This window comes from Galendromus occidentalis, unplaced genomic scaffold (assembly GCF_000255335.2).
Source record: "Galendromus occidentalis unplaced genomic scaffold, Mocc_1.1 scf7180000075558, whole genome shotgun sequence".
Taxonomy (NCBI): Eukaryota; Metazoa; Arthropoda; class Arachnida; order Mesostigmata; family Phytoseiidae; genus Galendromus; species Galendromus occidentalis.
Window position 1 is genome coordinate 79,962 of NW_003803548.1, and position 15,435 is coordinate 95,396.

The 15,435-nt window shown below is 52.2% G+C and overlaps 1 protein-coding gene across 1 annotated transcript; it reads left to right on the forward strand.

Annotated features, from left to right (window-relative positions):
- The first annotated feature begins 8,976 nt into the window (after positions 1–8,976).
- On the forward strand, positions 8,977–14,812 carry gpp (DOT1 like histone lysine methyltransferase grappa). The gene is made up of 8 exons (XM_029111139.1): positions 8,977–9,039; positions 10,114–11,112; positions 11,244–11,282; positions 11,424–11,631; positions 11,722–12,527; positions 12,751–12,928; positions 13,040–13,402; positions 14,088–14,812. The coding sequence occupies exons 1-8, from the start codon at positions 8,977–8,979 to the stop codon at positions 14,810–14,812; spliced, it is 3,381 nt and encodes a 1,126-aa protein (XP_028966972.1).
- Positions 14,813–15,435: the final 623 nt, after the last annotated feature.

Sequence of the window (15,435 nt, forward strand, 5' to 3'; positions counted from 1 at the left end):
GAAAGAGACGTCGAAGATTTTGATTTTCCCCGAACACGAGGGAGGGATGAAATCTGAAAGAATTCGGATCCCTCTGAAAGCATCGGGAGGGATCAGAGATCCACAGAGCGTCGAGTCGGAGCTGCTCGATGATTGACGAATATTCTCATTCGTTTCCGGGTTCAATGGTTTTTTTTTTGAGATCCGGGTCCGCGCCGGATTACGAGCAGAAAATAGAGGGGCTTTTTCGCGCTCGAGCACGGCACTGTCAGGTCGCGCGAAATCGGAGAGTCCGAATCCCCGGGAGGTCGAACCTCGTGTCCCGCCACCGTCCTCAATTCACTCCAAAAATAATTCCCGAGCCTGTCGCCGGAATCGCAAGGCTGCCGTCGCTGCTGGCGGCGGACGCCCCGAATCGGAGCCTTGTGGAAGCAGCAGCGTCTGCAGGCCGACTGGTCGCAGAACGGACGCGGACAAATCGAAAAACCTGAATAACAAGCGGGAAAATTCCGGTGCAGCACTCGTGAAACGGGTGATTTTCGTCAACAGCAATGATCTGCACAATCATACCGTGCGACTACCGCACGATCGAGATCCGCCCTATCAGAGCCGATCGACCGACGCATCTCGAGCAGACCAATCGGTGGTTCGACAGGAGAGGAATAAAAATCTCCAGGATCCGGCGAGATATGAGATGTTTTGAGTACGCTTAGCGAGCTGATTTGTCCAGCCAAGGGCGGCAATATCCGCATACAAACTTATTTTATCGAGCGTTGCTCCCGTCGGCTAGGGAAAAACATGCAAGCTCTCGAGAGCATATCATTAAGGGGCTGGTTGATCATTATCCCGGACAGAGTTTGCGACGCGGGGCCCATTCTCCCGACGGTGATGGCTGCGTTGCCTGGGAGAGTCGATGCACTCGTTGTTCTACAAAAATGTCGTCGGCCTCGCCGTCGAACGTTTTCTGCTGAGAGTAACGTTTCTCACGCGCCGTTTGAGACCGAACGACGAGCAGCCGGACCGGGCGAATCGGCAAATGAAAATAAGGCGGACCAATAACGAAATCTCCGAGAGGCTGATCCCCAGCAGTTGCGTCCGTAGAGAGAGGAGGTACACCCGTTCCGAAATCCTCCCGTGCACGGATTCGGTCGACTCGGAAGTCTGGACATGGAGTCAAACACAGAGTTCACTTCCATCGACCTGCACGTCACTTTAGCGCGATTGGGCGGGAGGATCATTCTCTATCCGAGATGTAACAATAATCGATCGGCCACACACGGTCAGGAGCGAATATCCATGAGGAACTCGCAATCGCTGCACTCGGTGTCGTCGGGAAGACCGCCGATCAGCCCTTGCAGCTCGAGTTCAAAGCCTGCGGTATTGGAGCCCCTCAGGGTCGGAACTCCGAACCTTCGGAAAGACTCCAATCCCGTTTTTGTTTACCTGCATCATTACTGAGAATTGCGCAGCGCTTGCAGCGGAACGCGACACGAACAACAGAGGGGAAGATACCGAGGAACAAAAGAAAAACTGGAACAGGAGTGAAAGAAGCGGTGCACATGTCCGCGGGGCGACTTCGTTGGCTTTTGGCACCGGGTCCAAACTGCCAGCAGGCAACCTTAGATATCGCAATTGAGGAAGTCGATATAAAATTAATATGACGCGGCGTGGGACCGTCTCTGAGGGTCTGATACTGCCTCGCCACGACGCCCGTACATCTGCGACGGAACAATACGCTCTCGAGTACGACCCCAGACTCGGAACGCAAGCTCTGCGTCACTTCGTCAGATTTCGAGCAAAATCCGAAACCGGCCCCGGAAGCACGAACTCGGTCACCTCGCTTTAAGAGCGAGCCGTCGTTCCGTATTCCTATCGTTGTTTCGCTACATAGGATTATTTTGCTCCCGGAACAGTGGCTTTTCGTGGCGAGGACAAGACAAGACCGCTCGCAGAACACGGCCGCTTGCACAAGGACTGATAGAGATCGAGGGGAAAAAAGAGAAGAAAGGAAGAAAGGACCGGGCGAAGGCACTTCTGGTACAGGAAGATAATGAAGATAGCTCGCGTGTTGTCGAGCTCGGCTACTTGAGTGACGGGTCCCTTTCTTCGAGCACATTGGGCGCTGGCAGTTTGATGACATGTTTTCATGAAACACGATTGAGACGACGAATGGCGGAATCCACTCGATCCGCTCGCTCTCTAAAAAATACGCCTTGGTGAAAAACACTACCAATGCCGTCGCTGGCGCCGTCATCGATACCGGCAGCAACAGCGGAAACTCCATCAGGGACAAGGCTTGTAGGAAAAGGAGTCGCTGCGACACGTTTCATAGCCTCGTGGCATGACAATGACAATCCTCTTTGACTCCATGGCGGAGACAGGTCACGGGGCAGCCGAGAGGAGAAGATTCGGTGGGAGACAATATTGTTGTCCAGGCTATGGTGTGTCAACTCGTTAACATTCTTCTGCTTCCACTTCGGCTCCCTGTGTAGTGAACACGTCGATCCGAGAGCTCCAGGATCGGGATAAGGAGACGGAAATGTTGTCAGAACAGAGTCATCCGTTTCTTCCTCGCCTCCGCTACCTCTGTCCAATCTGAAAGTCCAATCGACCGGAAGAGCAATCAATCTGCTGGCACACTCGAGCGACGAAATCCGCGATACTGGGGAAGGCCAGGAGATGGACCGATCTTCCGCGCGGCTTAGGATCATTTCAGTTTATGGGAAGTGGTCAGAGAATACCTCAGGGTCGGTACAGACTGTCCGGAGGGCATGGGTCGATTACGGAGGGCTTGCTTGGCTATGCGGCGAAAAATCGCATTCTGTAAATTGTCGAAGCCTTCCTCCGGTATGTCGCACGCGAGATTCGCACCGAGTGAATTCGCCAACTTTCGCAAAAGTATTCCTCTACCGACCGGACGTGAGCGGAATCGAAATTTACCTCCCACGGCAGTAACGGTGCGGCGGAGAAAAAAAGAAACACTTTGCAGAGCTGTCCCAGCCCTCCTCCGGTGGGAGGGAGCTCGGGAACTGGGCGATATCTATAGAGGGAGAGGAAAATGATCCCGGCATCAAACATACACATTTTTCCACGAACACCATCATACAGACACATGTATGTACATCTTCGAGAGCGGCCGAATTGGAACTCCCGCTGGAAATGAAGCAAGAAGCGGAAATAATACACGAGCGCAGTCGCCACGCCAACAACAGAAACCAGATGCCCTTCGGTGGTTTTTTCGTGCCAGCTCCGAACCTCTGAGGCGGCACGACGCCGTGCATATGTCCGAATCAGAATTGGAATCTCATGTTCCCACCGAATTTCGTCTCATGTTCCGCCCCTCCCGCCGCGAACAACAACAATGTGTTTCGCGTTCGTAGAAAAAAGATTCGTCCGCTGCTTGCGGTGCGTCTGAATCGTTCCGGCACTCACAGATTGCTCCAGCGAATCACACGGGATCGCTTTTTAATGTCAAAGCTCCGTTTTGTCTTCTGAAATCGTCACGAGGTGAGACGAAAATAATAACAAAACGTGGCTCCACCAGGTCCCTGATTCTCGGCTCCGAAAGTCGGGATCCGTCGAGTTGGCGTGGAAAAATTGTAACAACGCAAGTGACGTCAGCGCATAGAATGGGCTGGCGGATTAGGCTCCCCACATTTTCTCACGCTTTTCCCCCGATTTCCCTCAGACGTCCCCTCCCCCTCCCGCGACTATTTCTCGATACCTCCGTCACATGCACGTTTACCTCGCCGCTGGATTATTTTAATTTGCGTCGACGGGAAGGGAGAAAGCTGGAGAATCGGATGGGAATCGATAGACTCGAGCTGCTCGCATAGACTGCGAACTCCGAGTTACCTCATGACGTGAGCCTTCCCACTCTTCCCATATTCGACTTCTTCTCAGACATTGACAGATTCCCCATAAGACGTACCGCTTCGTATCTCTTCAGGTGAGTCCAAACATGCACAGTGCGCGAGGCTTCCCGGCTGTGGAGTTTTTTTGCTCCGCGAAATGAGCCCGCGTAGCCCCGGGCGGAATTTGATTCAACGGTGGACAGACACCATCCGCCGCTCTCAAGGCCCTCATCGGAATCGATTTCCACCGAGGGAAGGGAAAGAGGGCGGAGGTGGGGGCTTCCGACAACAAAAATGAACTCGACGCATCGACCCATTTTCAATGTACACTGAATGTGCTCCGTCAGCATTATGATCGAGACCGCCGGCCAGCGGATTCAGTTTCTGACAATCGCCCGCTCGGGATGCCATGAGAATTTCCCGAAAAAATCCAGATTCATGTCCTGACCCGATAGGATCAGTAGTTGTCAATCAATCATGGGGAGCGAGCATCAATTCCAGTAGACGAGCGTTTCCGGAATTTTTAACGCGGCAATTTTTAACGCACTCGATTCTCTTCCTCGTTCAAAATCGATGAGGAGGTGAGAGGAAAGCACTGCTCGGCTCCGAATCCCTCTCAGAATTCGAATCCGCCGGCGCTCCTTTCTAGAGATTCCCGGATGTCGGAGAACAGTCGCCGTAAACGCGACGTGAATATCTCTGCGAATTGTCCCCGATGGTAAGTTCCTCGCGACCCGCGCTCGACTCCATTAGAGAAACGGTTTGGGAGGGGATTCTCGAACGCCATGCCGATCATTGCAGCGGATCGGCCGATACCTCTAATGATCGTCTCGAATGGCCTCGCAATGTTTGTTCTCGAAATTATGAGTAACGATGAATCGAACCTGCATCTATCACTCATCATGAATCTTTGAATCATCATACGGCCCGCCGTCGTCGCAGAGGCAACGGTCCCGACGATCGATATAAACGCTGAGCTGAACGCGCTCGAAGATTCCATTCGGATCTATTTTATTTCACGACGTGAACCTCGACGTGAGCTCGAGAGTCAGTCAGATGGGGCAACACAAAGAGAAACGCTAGCATCGATCCTGGAGCGATTGCAGGAAGAGAAACTTCCGCAACCGTCATCCAGATCCGGAAAGCCTCCCCTGCGGAAGACACGAGAACCGAGTTTCACTTCCTCGAGGAACGGCTCCCACCGACTTTCCGGAAAAACAGAATTCCGCCGAGGGAGAGCTCGCCGAGAAGTGGAATCGAGCCCACTCGGCAGCTGACTGGGAAGCAAGATCGATCGCGTGGCTTGCGATCAAATCCCGCTTCGTACAGCAGTAGGTACCTACTCGTCCATCCACGCGTCTCTTCTACCGCTCACCCCCCGAAGCTCTCCTCTATCTGTCCATCGCCTTTAGCACCCCCGAATAGTCCAGATGTTCAGCTAGCGCTGGCTAGCCTTGTTGTTCTTACTGTTGTAAAAAGAAGACGCCCACAGCTCGTCGCCGTCGTCTTCTCGAACGGAGACGTAGCTAAGAGGTCATGATTTACCGTGCGATTAATAATAAAACCGTCGAGGACAGATCTATCCCGTAGCGAGACGAGAGAATAAAAAACGAGTGAATGAGACATCGTCCATCCGAGTTTTTCGCCCTGTCCGAAGTCTTCTCGAGTTTCATTCGGACAAACGAAGCATCGAAGCGTTTCACGGTCGCGAGCAATGATAATAATTAGCGAGGGAAGGAGCGTCAGGGAAGACAGAGGAAAACGCAGGTGGTCTTCCAGAACCATTCGGCGACACCGGGAAACGCTCAATCCTCGATTACCTTCATCATCGGTTCTCGAAATTCACTCTTTGGATCGAGGCGAGTTCCTTTATCGCGTTGGAGATGAGACCGGTTCCTTTGCTGCGACTGCCGCAGCCGACGGAACCGCTAACCACGTATTCACGAGAAGATTTCTGCTGTTCTTACGCGATCGCGGACTCGGATGCGTCCCCCACTCGGGAGGAAGTCCCTCCTGACTCGGTCAGGAGGCTTTCTGACCCTTCAGGCTCCTTAAACATAGGTGCTCGCACATCACCCTATTCTCCCGCATAGTGTACATCCATGCATATACGCTGTTGGTGGAGCCGCTCAACTTACCATGAAGTGTATTTCCTAGAGTTTAGTCCGCGGCGCTCACTTTCTCTGCACCCACTATCACACTCGATGTGTTTCGACAACGAGCGACGTTCACTCGATGAACAAAGATCGTTCTGTCGTCGGCACTGATGACAGACATACACACTCACACACACAGTGCTCTCGTCGGGCGCTCACCGAGCTCCGATCCAATAATCTAAAATGGCTGCTGCTTCTCGCCCCGCGGAGACTCTCTTATTCGACGGAACATGAGCGCAGCGGCACGACAGCGTGAGCGACATCTGGGGTGGGATCGTTGTCCGACCAGCGCTCCTCGTGGTCAAAAAAGGACTAATCTTCTGACAGCGATTCCGTGCGGTTTTCTTGCGCGATTAAGTTGCGTCAGTAGGAGAACGTATCGGGAGGTGCTATCTTCCGCTTGAAGTTGAAACACGGGTTCTTCAGGAGCCCGAGCTACTTGACTTCTTTGGGAGGGAAGTGCTCCCTCATTGGTGAGGACCGGTGTAGTGGGCAAGTGGGCGCGCTTGACAGCCCTTTGAATTTCCGCGGGTCAGCTCTTCCCGAGCCCGGGCACCTGTCCTGCCATGGAAGACCTCGGATAGAGTGTCGTTTCATGCACCGGAACTTCCCGAAGGACGGAATGAGAATCGCGACGGAGTGAAACTGACCAACTCTGGAGAAGTACCGAGAGCCCAGAGCATCGAGGTTCAGTCCCGGTTCATTGGAACGGTTTCTGCCTACGGAGATTCCTAAAAGTCCGACGATTTTAGCTTCCAGCCGGGCCATTTCTCAGCAGTCGGTCGCATCTCGCGCAGAATGACATTCCTTTATGTCCGGACTCCGCGGGGTGAGCCCCTTGTAATCGTCTAGAAACCTCACTTCGAAGACTTCCCCTCCTCCCTCTTGTTTCATTCTCAAGGCCCTTCTTTTCCTCGTTGCAACCTACGGGGATCAAGTGCGGTCGATGATAATAATCGTTCAAGGGCTTAGGGGTTATCTGGGAAGCTCTCGATCGGATTGTTTTTGCGGTTCATATTTTCCCGACTCCCCACATCCAAAATACCCAGAAATCCCGCATCAGAGGGACTTATCACAAGTTTGAACAGCTTTGAGAAAGAATCCCCCTTCGAACATGGGTCTTCCAGGGAATGAGGGGCCCCTCATATGCGGGACTCCGAGGCATATGTGTACTTGACAAGCTTGCTCCCGAGTCAGACAAACGATGGGAGCTCCGTTCCGGGAAACCAAATTGGGATTCCGATCTTCCCCGATCTCCCGTAGATGTGATCACACGAGGGAACCTGCGATTCAGCAAATTCAACGTGTGAGCTTGTTGTGAATGAGACTAAATAAGTCTTCGCTTCCTTTTTTGCGTAGGGCCACAAGGAGTTCTCCAACTACCGATTGCGCGGTGATGAATGGACTCAAAGAATGGAAGCTAGGGGACTCTATTCGTGTCAGCAATCTCGGGGATTCAGCGCGAAAACACTTCGCGTGAATCCTGCCAGCGTTCAGAGAGGGATCCTGCAGGATGTGCGTGGAGTCAAATTGTTGACTCAGTAACTCAGCGTCGCTACTCCAGAGTCTTGACGAGCACGTGGGAGCTCCGAGCTTCATCGAATCAGTATGATCGGAGCAGAGAATAGACTCGCGCTGACGCGAACATTTTCCCGATTGTGTTGGACGCGTGGCATCTTGAGCGGGCACCCAATCAATAACCCCTAGAACTCAGCGCGTTCCCTCAAATGACCCGGCTTCTTGACGGGATAGCATAACCATATTTTCGTCGTCTAGTCGAGCTCCCTGGAAGAACGGCTCCCACGTAGCTCCCGTGAGCCATCATTCGTGCTCCTGCGAACTCCCGTAATCAGACCACGTCTATCTGCCTCCACGCCTCCTTTCTCCTGCGACTGCAGTAGAACATTTTTCGCTAATCGATGAACGAATCAGGGGGAGCAGAGGACAGTACCCCGTGCACGGCACCCGCTGGAACCTGGAAAAGGGATCTTCCTTGAACTTTTCCCTCACGGCAGAGAAGGTCGCGAACCCCGCTATGAGGATTAAAACGCGGGAAACAGGACCAGCGAGTAAAAATTCATCGTGAAGAGCTCGTCCGGGTACTTCAGAAGGAAATCTGAAGGTGATGATTATTTCCAGAACGATCGTTGAAGTCAGTCAAAATCGACACAGTCTCCGAAACTAGTGTGAGTCCGAAGCTCATCGGCTCTCGCGACACACCTTCTCATCGGAAGATGAGAGTCAATCCTCCTCGCCTGCTCTCTCATGGTGGGAATCGCTTGCTGGATTACACCGTTTTTTTTGCTGGGCTGTAGCATCGAATCGGGGATCAGATGGAGGCACAGCCTGATTCCAGTGCAATGCCATCAGAAAAGATCATCGACGTTCGATTCGTCGACAGCCGTCATATTCAGTTCTGAGGAATCGTACTTAACGCTCCTCCTGAGCCCGTGGATTCTATCTGCATGAGATCTTGCACCTCTCAATCAGTCGTACAAGCGTGAGATTAAAACTTCGAGAAATTGAGTTTTATCCCTGGTCCCCGCCCGCTTCCCGGTTCCACACTTCACCGGAGCGTGTTTTTGTTGATACCGCCGCTGCCGCGCTGCACTCCGTCGAGGAGAAACATTGAGCGGAGCTAAGCCTAACTCCGGGCGACTGGCCGCACCACTGGCCGAGCCCGCAATTCGGAATTTGAAGCGACTCAATAAACTATCAGACGCTCTCTCAGTGTGTCCGAATGTCCCAGAATCGAGCTGATCGTTCCCGACTCGTCACGAATCGCGCAATCGATGAAAATAGAGAACTCCGCTCTTCTGTGGAAGGCGGTTCCGTCGGATAAGATCTTGGAACTCACGGATAAGTGTTCTGTTTGTTTGAGTTAATGTTGCGAGCCGCAATGGCATCGAGCGATTGGTAGATTGTTTGCAGTGTAGGGTGGTGGAGCGGGTGTTGGCTGAGAACACTGCCAAGGAGGAGAAGACTTTATGGAACTCAAACTGCACTCCCCTTCGGGGGCTGAGCCCGCCGTGTTTCGCTGGCCCCTAAAGGTAAATTCCAAAACTCCTAAGCCTAACCGCGATCAGACGACCCCTCTACGGCTACCAGCAGCGATCAATGGCAATGTTTCGATTACCCTATCGTGACTCTGGATTCCCCCTGCGGTCTGGGCTACCGGTCCTGGTCCTGGTTCGCCAGAGTGCCCCCGAATAAGACATGATGAGGCTTTTCGCAGATTGAATTCAGCGGGAAGTTGCGGATTCTCTTGAATCTAGGTTACTACGCTGTTAGCCGCCATTGACAGACCACCGTATGAGGAGTCTTCGATGATGCGGGGAGCAACTGTCAGACGGTCTCGTCCGTTCCACCTTCTTTCATCAGAACTCATCAGAAATCGCGAGCTCTCTTCGGTGGAGATTTCCATAGAGGGATCGGAAGGTTTTCTCGGCGATTAACGAGCCCGACTATCTCATCGGAGCTCTCTCAATCCTTTACTCTGAGGCCCGCGGACGTGAGGTCGAACGTGGAAACTATCGAAATTTCGGGGCTGGGCTTATTATTCCCTTTGCTTCCTTTGAGCTAATATTCGAGCTGCTGGAGTCGTTGAGACCCCTGTTGCGTTGTCCGTTGGGCTGGAACCCGACAGGCGCCAACTCGTTACCTATCGTATGACGTCGAGGCGTTTAGAACGGCGCCATGTTGGCAGCATCGTAAACAAACCGGAAAGGCACGACTTTCGGCTTCTCGATCAGCTGACAGGGTGTCGGATTGCGGCTGGAGAGATACCTTTCCGCGAATCAAAGTCATTCGTGTGATTTCGAATCTTTAAATTAGCATATCGAGCGGAATATTGCAGCGTTAAAGAAAAAACTTCGCAGAAAAATTTGAATTGTCCAACCGACGGGAAATCGTGGAGCCAGATCCATTTTCGAGAGCCCCAATCCACGAGCATTTTCCTCGCTAGAGATTTACGGATTTGCCTGAAACTCCGGGAAGACTCGTGTGCGGGAGATGAAAACTTTGGAAGACGGAATTCAGACACACTGTCCTGATCCAGATCCTCGAACTTCGGAGGATCATTTCAATGTCCAACATTACTGATTCCTCTCTCTTTACTCTTCCAGGACAAACAGGACGGTGCCGTGGAGATCGTGGAGACCATTCGTTGTGTGTGCAACGACTTTCCAGAGATCAGGACCGCTCTGGAAAATCACGTTCTGAACGATTACAATACGCGCGATTTCGATAGCATGCGGAGCCTATGCGAACGCTACAACAAAGCAATCGACTCGGTCTCGAAACTATGGAAAGGCACATCGGTCAGAAAAGAAACGAGACCGACCCTGCCTCTGCTTCGGCATATCCTGCATAAAGTCTACAACCAGTCGGTGGACGACCCAGACCGACTAAATTCGTACGAACCGTTCTCGCCACAGGTCTACGGCGAAACGTCGTTTGACTTCATAGCACAAATGATCGAGGAAACGGATTTCGATGAAGATACGATATTCGTCGATCTGGGCAGCGGCGTCGGGCAGGTGATCTTGCAGGTGGCTGCCATGACCACCGTGAAGCAATGCATAGGAATAGAGAAAGCCGAGACGCCGTGTCTGTATGCGGAGCGAATGGACGAAAACTTCAGGTTCTGGATGCGCTGGTACGGCAAGTCGTACTCGGACTACAAACTCATCCGGGGCGATTTCCTGAGCGACAAAAATCGGCACTATATCGAAAACGCGAGCATCGTATTTGCCAACAACTACACGTTTGGACCCACGGTCGACCACCAGTTGAAGGGAGTTTTCCAGGAGATGAGCGACGGATCGCGTATCATTTCGTCGAGAGCGTTCTGTCATCTCCAGTTCCGGATCACCGACCGCACTTTGTCTGACATAGGAGCTATGATGCATGTGCGAGAAGTTCAGCCTAAAAAGGGATCAGTTTCATGGACGGACAAACCCGTTTCCTACTACCTGCACTGCATTGACCGAACCAAACTTCAGAGGTATTTCGAAAGCAAAAAAAGCTCTGCCCTGACCGAAGGAGACGGAAAACGGAAACGTAATCTGGTGAATTACAACATGGAGTCATCGAACGGTAGCCTGTTCGACGAGGACTCTGAGGTGAGCAGACCGCGGATCCGGGAGGGAGATGGATGACGAGCACAATATGGATTTTTTTCCATGAAAACGAACCCAGTCCCCGGGGATCGAGATATGGCGGTCGCTGACATAAGCTCTTTTTCCCCTCGTAGGTGTTCGGACCCACAACCAGGCGAGCGTGGACCGAGTGGGTGAGTAGGAATCACGCCCGGCGGTATCCTCCCCTGGAAAGATCCACGGCGTAGTAATCGAAATCTCATCTATTCCAAGGCTATCGCAATCGACTTTGGATCGAAGACGATACGCATATTAAGAGTCTTTCACCGATCTAGATAAAAAACACTCGAAATATTAAGAAGAATGGGAATGGCAACCAATCCTCGGGTCATGATGAAGAGGACGAACAAGAGCCGAAAAAACCCCAGCCTGGAAGACGAGGCAGGAAACCCGCTGCCGCGAGTGTCAACGCAGCTTCAGCCAATGCAAAGCCCAAACCCCGAGGGAGACCCAAAGCGGGGCAGAAGAAAGGTTCTTCGAAATGTAATTATCTCTATAACGGATTCTGAGATCAATCAAGCTTCGACTGCTTCCTGTTGGAATTCTCCAAACCAAATTCATTTATTTTTCCAGCATCGAAATACGCTACCAATCTCGAGATTCTGCACAATCAGACTCTGCTGATGGCCGCACGAGACGTCGTGAACGCGAGTCCGCCCCCTGGCTGCGTCGAAGAGAAACTTCTGAGCTCCGACGACGAGGGGAACGAGTCGACAACGACTCCTTGCCGATCGCCCGTGCAAACGTCCGCGCGGGTGACGTCGGAGAGCAACTCACCAGAAACGGAGATCGAAGCTCTGCAAGAGGATAAATTCGACGACGTCGAGCAGCGCTTCAATGACGATCTCGAGCTGATGTTGTCGAATCTGCGCCAAGAGTACCGTACCCTGCTCTACCAGTTCCGCGATTCTGCGATGAGACGTGAAATCGAGCGGCAGATTGTCTTAGAACGGAAAAGACAGCTCGAACTGCAAACCAAGCACGACCAGCTCGACAAACAAGTCAGAAATCTTCTGGAGGACAGCGTGACCTTGATGAAAGCTCGGATGTGTGAGCTGGACATCCACGTGTCGGAACCTTCGCAGCTTCTGGCAAAAGCTAAGGAGATCGTTGCTACACACAAGCAACTCCAAATCCGGAGCAGCCGTCTGGAGCATGAGGTCGCCCTAGCCGAGGAGCAGCAACGAGGTCTAATTCTAGCCCGTCAGCAACAGCTCCTGACGACGACGGGGAGAACTCTCAGCAAGGAGCAACTACTCAAGGAGATTTCGGCGTCGCTTTGTCTACGACGGAATCCGACCGTACCCACAAGTCGAAGCCAAAATGGAAATACCCACATGGACACTGAGCCCGAGAGCGAAATAAGTCGTCCCGGCGAGGTGAGTCACCGGGGAACCTTCTCCCTTCGGAATTCGAAGAGGGATAGGAAATATCGTGGGGAAATCGGAGAATTTCTCCACGATAGATATTTCTCAGAAAATCCGATAGATATTTCTCCACGGCTTCCTCGAAGCTCCTCCGGGGGTCCTGAGCGTAGGACGTCATTTTTGACCCTCTACGGAGGAAAAGACGACAGGCAGTGAATTTTTCCCCTCGTTCCAGGGAGAAACAAACGCTCACACCGAATCGAATGGTCCAACGACCGAGAGCAATTCTGCTGGTCCCTCGCCGAATTATGCAGCCCCTCCCCACATGGCGGTCCAGAAAGGCGGACAATCAACAAACGGATCATCGAATCACATAGTGCCGCAGAGCACTAATCCGCAGACGGCTCAACAAGGTCAGACCGGGGATCGATGAAGGAGAGGTCTAGAGAAAAAAAAAACAGAAAAAAAACTTCCCGCCGTGCATCTCTGATCTGACGTTCTCTAACCGTGCCGAGTCGTTACAGGCAATATCGTGCTGAATCTAGGCGATCTCATGCGGAACTCTCCTCAACACTCCACTCATCAGACGTCGTCTTCAACCGGCCATCACCACCATCACCATCATCACCACCACCATCACAGTCATGAAGGACACAATGCCAGTTCGAGTTCTGAGAAAGGAAGAGGAAAACAAAAGAGAAAACATTCTCAGGACTCTCGTTCCAAGTGTTCCATGACCCCGACGTCGGGTGGCGAGACGGGCGGTCCGAATTCGCAGCCGAACCAGAGCTCAACGACGTCACCTGCTGAGGAGCCGCGAGCCGGCTCGAGCTCGAAGACCCAACAGCCTCAAGAGGAGAAGAAAAAATGGGTTGTGGACACTCAAGGTGAGATTCTACGTCCGAAGCGACTGTGCTCTGGGTATTGAAGAGCATTGAAGACAGCGTGGATACGCAGACAAGAGAAAATCAGGGCTGCGTACCTGTTCCATGGGACGGTGCAGGAGTTTTTCCCCGGAGATTCGCTTTGTTCTCAAGTACCGAGGAGAGAGCGATGTTTTTTTTGTAGAGAAATTCCGAAGCTACGATCCCAATTGAATCGAGAGAAATGACGGGATAGTGCCCCGAGACCGAGAGAAATATCGGAGAGACGATGGATAAATGAAAAGTCGCCGGGAGAATCAGTTTTCCTCCCGATCGACTGCTCGAATTATCGATCATCGGATACTCTCCTTGTCTCGAGTGCAAGACTCGACGATATTTTATGAGAGAAGACTTGATTTGGGGAGCCTCGAAGCCTGAAGCTCGGCACAGGGATCTTTGTGCCAGAAATTAATGACCGAGTGGTCAGAATTATAAGCATACGGATAAAGAAATCAAGCAAAGAAAGAACACGAGGTTTGTGAATGTGTCAACGGCCTTGAGTTCCCTGTCTCGACATCTCCCGTCCTCGGTCTTCTCGTCTGTGACCGTGCCAGTGAAAATCGCAACCCGAGCGTTACATCTAAGTGAGAGTGTTCTCAACCACAGAGCTCTCGGCAGCATTCTAATATTTTATTTTCTCATTTTCCAGCGAGTGGAGGCGTCTCGATAAAAATCAAAGCCTTGCCTCCGAAGAGCCCTCCGAAAGCTTCGAGCCCCGAAGCGGCGGCCCGCTCGCCTTCCCGAAGTTCAAGTTCTTCAGATGGTTCGTCTTATGCGCATCGTCACAAAAAGTTCCGGGAGAAACGCCATCACCACAAAAAGTTCTCTCGGCCAAACTCACCGGTATCAACGCCGACACCCCCGGCGGTTCAGCCGCCGGCCGTTCAGGCTACGCCTACGCATTTACCCCCATCTCAACCTGTACTTCAGCAACAACAGCTAGTTCTACCGCAAGCCCAAGTATCTCAAGCTTCTATGGCTCCCCACAGCGCTCCGGCGCATCCTGGGGCGAGTCGTGTTGCGCCCAGGACGGCCACTGCGAGTCAGCACATGTCTCGGACTCCCGTGCATCCTTCGGTGCAGCAAGGACTCGCCGCCCACGCGGCGGCCGCAGCCGCTGCCGCCGTCGCGGGTCACAGGGCCGGCGGAGTGATGCCTCCACATGCCCAGCATTCTTCGATGCCCAACTACGCGGCAGCGCACGGAACGCCAAGTTTGTTCGGATCGCATCCCCCCGGCAGCATGCCGCCGAACGCGGCAAACTTCGCCCCTCCCCACACGCAATTCACCCCCTCAATACCCCCTATTTATCCGCCCCACACCTCCCCGGCACCTCATCCCTATTACCGTTCGATGTATTCCCATAGACAATAAGAAGAGGAACGAAGTAGTATTTTGCCGTTATTAGTTGAAGTACAAGAGGTTAGGGATAATTTATGCGTTGTATCATACTATATAATACTTACCCGATGCCCAATTAATGGTAATCGTAACGCCGACGGATGGATGCTGCAGTGATCTCTTCATGTTACGTAATGTAAATAAGTTCGGTTACATTATGCAGAAACGAGTGTATCGACGCGTAGCTTGCGACAAAGGACGAAGAAACACGTGCCCAACAGTCTCCAGTAGTATTCAGGTATTCTATCATTCATCGATTCATTCAAACCGAGCACATTCGGCGGGGCAGCATTCTTCCATGGAATGGCGCAACGGTTAAATTTCTCATTAACTCTCCCTCTACATCTTTCTATGTAAGTATGAAACTTTTCGGTTCGCTCCATAACATTCATATGGTGAATAGAGACCTCGTATGGATACCCATGTCGGATCACGAACACGGTCAGATGCAAGCCAGGTCAACGGACTTTCTTAAATTCTTCGTCCGCTTACTCTTCTCGATTTTCCCTCAGATACTCGATGGAATTCCAGAGAATCCACAGTTCGTTGCTCGTTTCCCTCTCTCACTCTATCTTTCGTTCTCCCCCTCTCTCTCT

What these genes read in the sequence shown, in the direction of transcription:
- gpp (XM_029111139.1), top strand. Translation starts at nt 8,977, where the DNA reads ATGGAACTCAAACTGCACTCCCCTTCGGGGGCTGAGCCCGCCGTGTTT. An exon ending in TGTTCGACGAGGACTCTGAG is followed by an intron (nt 11,113 to 11,243) that starts GTGAGCAGACCG and finishes TTCCCCTCGTAG; the next exon opens with GTGTTCGGACCCACAACCAG. An exon ending in GAAGAAAGGTTCTTCGAAAT is followed by an intron (nt 11,632 to 11,721) that starts GTAATTATCTCT and finishes TTATTTTTCCAG; the next exon opens with CATCGAAATACGCTACCAAT.